At 36.7% G+C, this 10996-nt stretch overlaps 1 protein-coding gene across 1 annotated transcript in view; it reads left to right on the top strand.

Moving 5' to 3' along the window:
- Positions 1-567: 567 nt before the first annotated feature.
- The window catches only part of LOC592591 (disks large homolog 1), a 47977-nt gene continuing 37548 nt past the window's right edge, over positions 568-10996 (top strand). The window contains exon 1 of the mRNA XM_030982147.1: positions 568-745. Coding sequence (XP_030838007.1) covers positions 695-745 — 51 coding nt within the window. The 5' untranslated portion in view covers positions 568-694. The remainder of the gene's footprint in view (positions 746-10996) is intronic.

Genomic DNA, 10996 nt, shown 5'->3' with positions numbered 1-10996 from the left:
CTCTCTTTCGTTCGTATCCCTGGTCTCTCTATCTACCTGTCTCCTCTTCCCCATTTTCTCTCTACCTCTCTTCTCCTCCACATCTTCAATCTTCCTCCCTCCTTTTTTCTCTTTTTCTCTTCCTCTTTCTCTTCCTCCATCTCCCTTCTTATTTTCTCTCTCTTTCCCTCTATGTATCTTTCTCCTCTACATCCCCATTTTCTCTCTACCACTCTCTTCTCCGCAGCATCCTTTGTCTTTATCTCTCCCTCTTTCTCTCTCTCCCTTCCTCCCTCTTTTTCTCTGTCTCTCCATCATTCTCTTCCACATCTCCAATTTCTTGATACCTCTCTTTCTCTCTCTCTCTCTCTCTCTCTCTCTCTCTCTCTCTGTCTTTGCCTCTGTCACGAAGCAAACGCTATTATCCGGCCGTTGAGGGCCGCTACAAAGACACAGAGAGAGAAAGAGTCATAGTAGTTTAGGCAGCTGTAGCACCGAGTACACTCGGCTAACGAGTTTGGAATGCCATTATTACTATCTGCATCACCACGCACAGTGGATCAGCATCAAGCTATAGATCGCGAGTGAGTAGAGGCTCATACACTTGTTGGATTATTGCACGTTGTACGTCGTCTTCAGTGCTCCGGGAAGGGATACTGTATGGGTGTATTTGGGTGATGGGAGGTTGCTCGAGGAAGAGCGACCTGTTGCCAGGATGCATGTATTTGTAAACGTTTCCTCGGCGCTCCTGTGTCCTAGGCGGAAGGTATAGTGTACTTTATATCTCTTTCAATCTTTTTTTTATCTTCATAGGTTGCGTTTTTTCTTTTCTTTTCCTTTTTTTTTTGAAATGTACTTTTGTCTAATTTCATTTCAATAACCATCCCTGTAGTCTCACTAAAAAGATGAATTTCAAGACATTGACATTAAGATTCATTGATGTCCATATCTTGTCAGGTAAAACTCTTTTCACTCCTTCAAGCATCAAACAGGAGGAAAAGATGACATCTTTTAATTTAAAAAAAAAATCCCATTAGGTTTACTTGGTTGAACAAATTCACAAAATATTTACAAAAGTATTGAAATGTTTTCAAATTAACCTGTAGTTTTGTAAGCTTCTACCAACCTTAAATTTGTTATGCAAGCTTTTGTTTTCAAATTGTTTCATATTTTAACTCTGTAGATATAATTTCATTTAGAATTTTGTCAATCTTGCAAACTTTTCCTCTGTGATTTTATTATAGACAGGGCAGGGGCCTGTCTTGGTTGATATTAATCGCAACTTATTTGCGATTGATATGGATCATCAGTCGCAACTCTTTATGAAAGATGGGGCCCTTGTACTGGTTGGTGGTAAAGATAGTGTATTTTTCCCTTTTTCTTGCAAAGAGGAATAGAAGACAAAAATAGATAATGTCTGATCGATTTCCCTGGGCCCTCGGATGCAGCTGTTGTCTTTGGTACAATTCCCATGTAATCTGGATTTTTAAAATTATTATTTTTATTACTTTTTTCTTTTTTTCTTGAATTGATACCTGCTGTTGTTCATTTTCTCCTTTTTAAGCTACAGTTTTAAGAAACCTCCCCCCCCCCCCCCCCCAAAAAAAAAAAAAAAAAAACATATAAAAAACCATCTTTATTATTTCTTCTTTTTTCTTTATGCATATATGAACAGGAAACAGTTAGGTTGCATACTTTTCATTTATATTTCATCAATGTGCATTAATACCCATGAAGTGGTAGTAGTAGCAGTAGCAGTAGTTGTAGGAGGAAGAAGAGTAGTCCAATAAAGTTTTACTATAACTTTCTTTTTTAAATATATGCACTACAGCTTTTCATGATGACATTGACCGTAATAAAGTCATATTGAACTCTTTTCATGTCTTTAAAGACATCTGGAGAAGCATTATTGCAAACCTTTCTTTTAATGACCCATACCCAATCCAAATCCCTTTCTATATTATCCTTTCCCTTCCGTTATCATATTTGTTGGATAATAATGCACCATCCAGCGATGCGAGCCTTATTGATTTATATTCAATCAATCATGCACATGTGGGGTATGCATGCCCAAGTCAATTACATGTAGATTTCATTCCCGGGGACTCATGTAATTTCTTCCATTGATTCCTCATTATCTCCGCTCTTCGTAAAATAAAAATGTCCGCTCCTTTAGCCGAGGTATTATGCCCGGCCGCCCCATGGTCGCCGAAGTGATGGAAGAGCGGACACGGGCCTTTTGTGGCGTCGCGGCGTGAAGGCCTCGGAGTTGTTATGAACTCTATTTTGCAGGTGTTACTGTGTGTTTCATTGATGGGTAGAGAAAGAAAATGTGGAGGCCAATTTAAAGGTGCCTCATCTAATTTACAAATTAACATAAGGAATTTTATAAGCATGATGGTAAAAAGCAGAAAATATGGTTTTAAAAAACCCTCCTTATACCTCTTTTGGATCGTGAGATTAAAGGTCAGTCCCCAAATTTAAATAATCATATATTCGATTGATACAAGTCTGTAAAAAAAACAATTTCACACACACACACAGGACCTGGAAACTGACTTTTCATGGAATCATTGATGGCTAGATTTTGAATGGAATTTTAGACAGGCCACCAAATATGATTTATCTATTGTGCAGCCTTATTTAGTGAACAGTTATTTTTATGTCTAATATATTTTAACGCATGAGAGGAATATATGTCATGTATAAACAATATATTAGGCTTGTACACACAGGATTGATATCATATGCAGTATTAGATGAATGTGTACTACCATCAGAGTGAGGTGCATATGGTTGTGTAAAAAATCTCATACACAATATGATGCTCACCTGGTGAGAGGCCCCTGGCAAAATGATGTAGACCTATATCAAGACAATGCCCAAACTACCATTTTACTGTGGTTCTCTGTATGGTACAATGTATTGCTCGGTGACGATTCGTCATGCCGCTGAAAGATTGTCTTAGTAATGCGTGCATGCCGCAAAGCAAATTTATGATAACTCTGTACAACATTTTTGTAAACATGACTGGAATTTCTCTCTTTATCTACTGATAAACTAAAGAAAATGGGTTGTAACTACGCAATTGTACTGCAAAATACTTTCTGCTTGACGTGATAGTACGCGTCCACGTTAAGCAGAATGACATAATGTGCTTACGCCACTCTGCCCACCACAATTTAATAAACATCATTTCATTTCTCATCATATAGCTGTAGAGTTATCACACACAAAAGAACAGTTTTTCCTTATCTCTGTCTCTTTCTTTCCTCATTATCACATTCTCTTCACCCTACCCTCAACTGCATCTAACAAAGGAGAAAACTCATGCCATGTGAGGCTGAAATCACATGTATAGGCGGCGGAAGACAGGAGATCTATGAGATTATCCTTTTTGTAAATGAAGGAGATTTGTGATGACAGTTCCCATTTATCCGAGCTAATACGCAGATAATAGAAGGGTGGAGCATAAATTTCACTAACCTACTTAAAAGGTGGTTTTAAAGACTTTAATTGATGAACAAAGTCTATACAATTTTCAAACATAGTAGCCTTCATAGTGAAGAAGAACAAAATAATCTCCTTAATCCAGTTTTTTGTATTTTTTGTTTACATTTTAGTTTTGTCAATGCTATATCCCTGTATTTTATTTTAATCTCTGACTTTGTCTGTTTTATTCATTGCCTTAAGCCGTCATCTATATCTATCAGCCTTATTTCTCTTTCTTTTTAATCTTTTTTTTATTGTTGTTTTTGAACACTTTTCATCTCTCATGCTTGTTAATTCCATATCCCATTGTCCTCTATCCCTTATTTTATTTTTCTCAGCGTATTTTCATGCCCTTAGCAAGTTGAACTCAAAGCAATTTTCTAGGACATCCCATATGTAACATTTGCAACAACTCTGCAGACAAGCAGGTCGAGTAGTGTCACAATATCCCTTCCAATTTTTTTCCTTTTCAAAGTTTTAAATGTAATTCCATCTTTTCTCACATTACATGTTTATCATTCCATTGCCGTGTTATTACCACTGTGTCTGTTGTATTTCTTTTTGCATTTTTTTCTTCTTCTTTTCGTTGTCATCTTTTTAGTGTAGAATATTTGTATTAGTATTTGTCTGTACACAGCCATAAGGGCATTCAATTTGTGTTAAAATATATGAGTGAGTCAGAATCCAATTAGACAAATTATAGTTCTGTCTGTCTCCGTAAGGGTTGAGCTTTTGCTCCAAGCATGTCGATAAAATGACAGCAACTTGTGTTTTAATCTAAAATTAAATTCATATTCAGGAAAATATGGAATTAAGAGGTATTGAATTTGTTAATTGTAAGTGACTGGCGCCCAGTGGTGTGAAATATTTTCTTCCTTCTCTTTAATCAAATTCAGTATGTTTGCATCATGTGAAGATACAAAGATATATAATATGCCCAGACAGGGAAATAAAGATCATGGTCACAGAAATGGTGATAAACATGCAATTTGGAGACAAAGCAATACAAAGTGCTTTTTAAATCAAATCTGGATGTCTTGTATTTTGGCACGTAATTTCAGACGATTCAAGGCATTGTTTGATTGTCAGATTATGGGCATTTTTTGTTTTTGTGCCTGGAAGGGGTTTCAGTTACACTAATCTTTCTATCGATGTCCAACGTCGCCTTTGGAAATAGGACATCAAAGTGACATTAGTATTAAAGAGAGAGAATGGAAAGAATTCCCTGAGAGGCAATTTTCAGTAAAAGTCTTAAAGACGATGGTACCTGCAGAGCTTTAAAGCCCCACTGCACTACTTATAGCCACCTGCGCCCTCTATATAGCAAACAATGCCTAATCGGTGACTATTAGTCCCCCATAATCGCCTTTTTCTTATCTTAATTGAGAGCTGATTTGATGAGATAGCCACCTGTTAGTGACCAGGCTGGGTGTTCTAATCCCCCTGGCCAAACTAGTGCAGACAGGCTTTAATGAAACCTACATTTAGGCAGCCATCTTGGCTCCATCAAAGATAGCACACAAAAATATCAGTAATTTTCCACAAAACCCTTTTAAAGACGTGGAAATATTCGATCTGATTGGTGTCTTTTGTGTCTATGTTTGCGTATACCATTAGGGTTGGCAGGCTCGAGTCTTTGTCTTCCGCTCTTAAACGGGAATTACTTACGTAACTAAATCCTCTCCCATTCTTAGAGGTTAGCTTAATGGGAGAGTAACCGCTAGCTTGAGGGGTGCGATGGACTAATTAGTCGAGGGAATTGGAGAGGAATCCAGGGACGAGTAGGAAAATGCTTGAGCTGAGAGGCTTTTAATATAATGTCCACCATTATCTGGAGGAGATCATTCAATATCCATTCACTCAATTAGTATTTTCTTGGAAAACAGGGATCCAACTTAATTATCATTACATACTTATCAATTCTTTCATTTAAGTATGTTATGTAATCTTTTCTTTGTCTTTTTTTCTTTTATGTACTATTTGAATTAATTTCTATGTGTACATTTCAGATGGAGGTGATAACTATGTTATTGTCTGTTTGGAGCCAGAAGGGCACTAACTCTTTGTAAAGTGATACGAGTAAACACCCTTCTAGTTCCAAGCAGATGATATATAGGAGTAGTTACTGTATTCTAGTAAATGTTGTCACTTTTATTAGTCAGTTTTTGAGCAGGGAGGAAGAGAGCGTAACAATATCCATGTGTCTTTTTGATGCAATAAAGCCCTTAGCGATTGTTGCTGAAGTAAATCTCAAGACACCTGTGTAACTAGTCTGCAGGGGCGACAGTATCAAGGTTAAGATGTCTCGCCTAGAAAGGAATATTTTTCCCCCAAAGATATTATTTTCTTGATGTCAAAAAGAGAATGAGTTCATATCTACCCCTGATAGTATGTTTTTTTTTTTTTTTTTTGGAATATTGGTGTTTCTTTTTAAAGTGAGGTTTTATCGTTTCCACCATTTACCCCTAGTGTTTTTGAAGGTATAATTTCTGTGTTTACTTAAAGGTAATTTGTTGTTGCGAGATGCGGATGAGCGCTACCTCATTGTCGTTCTGGTTTATCATATTGAATTGCGTTATGCAGATGAGACCGCCGAGAGCGTTTCCCTTGTTATATATTTGGACGCCCCTGTAGTATTATAAGCACTAGAAAATTTAGCCCCTAAAACACTTCTGCTTTTGAGAAAAATAGAATACACAAATTTACCGGTGTTCCCGGTAAATTTTGATAAATTTCAAATGGTGCATACGGCCCGACAATGGTAGCTGCGACCATGAAAATCTCTGAATATGTAGTTGTGATATATAATTTCCAAACGGGAATAGCTAATCAGTTGATTTTAGTCAAGAAACATTGTTTTATAGCCTAATTAATATCTTGACCTTGAGAGGGAGCTATACAACATGAAGAGTTTATTATTAACAATTTCATTATTTTAGACTCGATTTGAACCGCGACAACGATCACTGAATATTTTAGGATCGCATATGCTTCCAATATGTTCATTTAAACCAAATTCATGACCCCATACCAAAACTTTGTATTACCTTTAAATCTTTAGAAACTCTCTTTTTATTGTTAAGTTTCTCTTTACATACATACTATTGATATTTTATAGCGCCTTTACATAAACATGCTCAAAGCGTTTTCTCTCTCTCTCTCTCTCCCTCATTCGTCTCTTTCTCATCGTCTCCCTGTCTTTCCTTTTCTCCTCTCTCTCTCCCTCTCTTTCTATCTTTCTCTTTCTCTCTTTCTCTTTCTCTCTCTCTCTCTCTCTCTCTCTTTCTCTCTCTCTCTCTCTCTCTCTCTTTCTCTCTCTCTCTTTTCATTTCATCGTGCTCCTCCTTATCCATGCTCTCCCTTACCCACTCCAATCACTGTCAGAATGGTTCTTAAGCCTCATTCTTCTAGCGATTTCAATTAGGCTAAAACCAAGCAAACTAGTTTCTGCCCCATGCTCTAGCTGCCCCTCCCCCAATCACACTTCCCCTTTCACCTGTTTTGTTTAGTACAGAGTCTCATCCTTATTTAAATTGCAATTAGGCTGAAATCAAAAAGTATTTTGTTCCCTACCTTCTCCTCGTCTCCTCATGCTCCCCTCCCCTCCCTTAATCCCTCCCTGCATCATCCCTCCCTTCGTCCCTTCCTCTCATACTCTACTCTCCCTTTTCACCTAGTCTAATCATTATAAAGTCTCATCCTCATTATACTTTCAATATGGCTGAAACAAAATGAAGTCCGTATCCCACCCTTTCACTTTACCAACTGCCCCCTCCATCCCATTTTGTGTACTCTCCCTTTTCACCCATTTCAATCATTATAAAGCCTCATCTTTATTGCAATTTCAATTAGGCTAAGATCACCATTCCCCATCGGGGTAACAGCCAATGTGCTAATGGTTCAAATTTCGCATGGCATTTTTTTTTTCCATAGAACTTTTTTCCTTTCGCATATCATTTCTTCACCTCTCTGTTCAATCTTGTGAGGAACTCTCTGATATCATATCATAGTAATTCTTTTGACATGCCTTGAAGCATTCTTTTCCAACCAATTTGCCTGCCAGACCTTTCAAATGAATGCAAGATATTTATAGGTGCTCAAACTTTTTTTTTTTTTTTAGAGAGAGAGTGTTTTCACCTAGAAAGGAAAGATAACAGTAAATTCATCCTTCTCATCTTTGATAAATTGTTTAGTTTGAAATTAGAAATCAATTCTAACCCAAGTATAATAGAAGAACTTTTTTTCAATATAAACCTTTCATAAATTGAATTTTTCAAGCCTATTTTCTCGATTTGTATAATTTGTCCAAAAAATAAACAACATTTTTGATAACTAACATCTGCATTTTCACTTTACATATAACTTCAGCAAAAGGTACACATCATGTTTTTGTATTTTCTTGATGTGTGTAATTTTATAAAAAATAAAAGAGTAGTTATATTAGTGTTTTTCTATTTTCACCTGACATGTAACTTCGAGGAAAGATGCACAATACCTTTGCCTGCGTGCAGATCCTTATCTCTGTCCAATATACATGATACATCTTATTCCAGTCTGCAGGCAAAAGAAACCATACATAGATCTGAATATGTGGGATAAGAGACAAGGATCAATCCCTCAAGGATAGAGCAAGGTTTGGTTTTCAAGCACTTCAACTCAAAAACAGGAAGTGGCATTCTACAGGAAAATTGTGGGGAAAAAAATTATCAGAAGCATGAGGGATAAAGACCATTATAGTCATGTGATTGCATTATGAAAGAAACGTTGTGGAATCAATCAGAAAAGGTTGATCATCTAGCATTTAAGTATTGGTGTGTACTGCAAGGTTCTGGAATCATCAAAATGATAAGAAATTTGGCCTAGTCTTCGTAAAGTTACAAGCACTGTGCACAGAAAGATGTATATGGGACTACACACACATGCGCGATACATGCGTTATATCTATTTGGTCCCAATAGATAAACTAATTTACCAAATATATCAATTAGTAGGTGGTTTCCGGGCAAAATTTTTATCATCATGTATTAGTCAAAACATATTCTTTCACATGATTGGTAGTAAGAGCTTCCATTTCATTTTTTTTTTATGAGGGGGGCATTTCCAAAACTGGTCTTTACCTTTAAAGAGAATCTTGAATTCTGGGAAAGGTGAAATATAATATTTTAGTTCTCTCATTCTTTTTACCCATACATGTATGCATAATGGTATCATAGTAGGAATATCTCATGGAAAGGATTTCTCTTTGAATATCCCCGTGTTCTAAGTATAGCTAGAAATATTTTAAATGATTTTAAAACCTCTAAATTCACAACTTATGATTTACTACTCAATCAACCTTTCTCAATTGTACCTTCCATCTTGCAATCTCATATATCTATATTCCTTTTTTTTTAAATTTATTATTATTTCTTTTCTTTGGTCTCTCTCTCTTCATCACCCTTCCCTACATGCATCCCACACAGTGCGCAATATCATCACTAATTGTAAAATTCCCAGAAATTCACAACCATGGGTAAACAAATTAAGGATGTGTTATTTCCTCGGCGGATTGGGCGACACACGGACTATCGCATGACCAAAAGTTCCATTTTTCTTATAAGGATTCAGACTTCATTGGGGGTTTTCCCCGTCTTAACTGATCAGATATCTTCTTTCTGTTTTTTCTCTGTCTCTTCTTATCTGATCATCATACACCCTCTTCTTGCATTTACCTTGAGGCTTCCTATAAGAGCTTGTTGTTTTTTATTCATCTTTTCTTATGTCTGTTTATTCTTTTCTCGAAAATCTTTATAGAATGCCAGGATGCAAAAAAGGTAGAGTCTCTTCAAATAGACATGTAAACAAATTGACTTTGCTTTCTTACGGGCAGTAGAAGGCCACAGGGAATTAGTAACGTCTTACGGCTAGAATGATGTGATTGCTATCTGCAACGCAGAGGTCTTTAGTCTATATTTTTCTACGTATCAAGATGGGAACAAGGTTGTCCATTCTGCGTGCTCCCCGAGCTGCGCAAATAACACTCCAAAGATGTTGTTTTTTTGTGGCCGAAAGAGTTGTATCCACATGTCATTAATAATTCAGGTACATGTAGTCTATTCTATGCTTCAGTTGGTACAGGGTGAGGTTTTCCAAGTTGGGTTGCTTGTTTTCTTTCCCCCTCCCCTCCCCCCCCCCCCTTTTTTTTAAAGCATGTAAAATTGTTGGTTTTATAATTGACACATCATGGAGAGAGAGAGTATCTGATACTTGAAATAGCGTCTTGGATATATTCTGTTAAGTGTTGCTGCTTTTTTTTTTTTTTTTTTTTTTTTTTTTTTTTTTTTTTTTTTTGGGGGGGGGGGGGTTAATAGAATTCATTAACTCCTTTGTTACTGCCATCACTTAATGATGTTTGAGATGACAAATTTTTTTGAGCATCTTCAAATTAAATTTTACTGGACAAGAAATAGTGGTGCCATCATCATCATCATCACCACCACCACCACCACCACCACCACCAACAACAACAACAACAACAACAACAACAACAACAACAAATCTGACCTCATCTCCACTTTACTCTTCTCATCGCAATCAATAATATTGATTCAATTTTCATCCATCTACTCTTATCTGTTCCTCCTCCTCATCACCGTCATCCTTGCCATCACCATCATCATCATCCTTGCCATCACCATCATCATCCTCGCCATCACCATCATCACCATCATCCTCGCCATCACCATCATCACCATCATCCTCGCCATCACCATCATCATCATCATCATCATCATCGTCTTCTTATAGTATCCTCAATCTTCATCCTATCCCATCTCCCGTCGACGCCCAACGCTGCAGGCCAACTGACCTCCAATCACCTATCGATCAAACCCCAATTAAGGTTGCCCCATGCATGTCACGTCACCGGGGTTAGCATCAAGTGTAAAAGAGCTTGATTGGAGCTCTTGAAAACAGCCAAAGTGTTGACTGCCAGCAACTGCCAGCAACGGTCGTCCTCAAAACAATAACTATTCCTGAACCCGTAAATAACGATAAAAATAAATTAAAACAGTTACAGGATTTATATGTATATCATGTGTTTATTAGATGAATGATGTTTTTCTGACTCCGATGATCATCCTCAAACACAACTGCTTTTCAAAGAAATCTATAAAGAGGGAATAAAATGAATTGTATCATCTCTTGATTACATCAGTGTAGATCATATTTTCCTTGATTCCTTTTCTTTTTAGGTGTTCCTCTTCTTTGATATATCATTTGGCACTTTGTTTACAATGAGTTTACAACAAGTTTACAACAGGATTACCACACCTACTCGACCTTTAGATGGATAAATTCTTGGTAACGCTTCAAAATGTCAGCTTCACCGAGCTATTAGAGTAAAAAATATATTATGCATCTAGATCATGCTTGATGTAAATCATCTTGAACCAAAAGAAATGAGGATGCAATAATACTTCCATCTCCATGTGGGATATCTGTCTAAATAAATTCTCTTCTTTTTCTTCTTTTTTTGAAATAGAAA

Source organism: Strongylocentrotus purpuratus, unplaced genomic scaffold (assembly GCF_000002235.5).
Source record: "Strongylocentrotus purpuratus isolate Spur 01 unplaced genomic scaffold, Spur_5.0 spur5_scaffold_12, whole genome shotgun sequence".
Lineage (NCBI taxonomy): Eukaryota > Metazoa > Echinodermata > Echinoidea > Camarodonta > Strongylocentrotidae > Strongylocentrotus > Strongylocentrotus purpuratus.
Note: the sequence above shows the minus strand (reverse complement) of the source record. Positions and strands in the feature narration are given on the sequence as shown.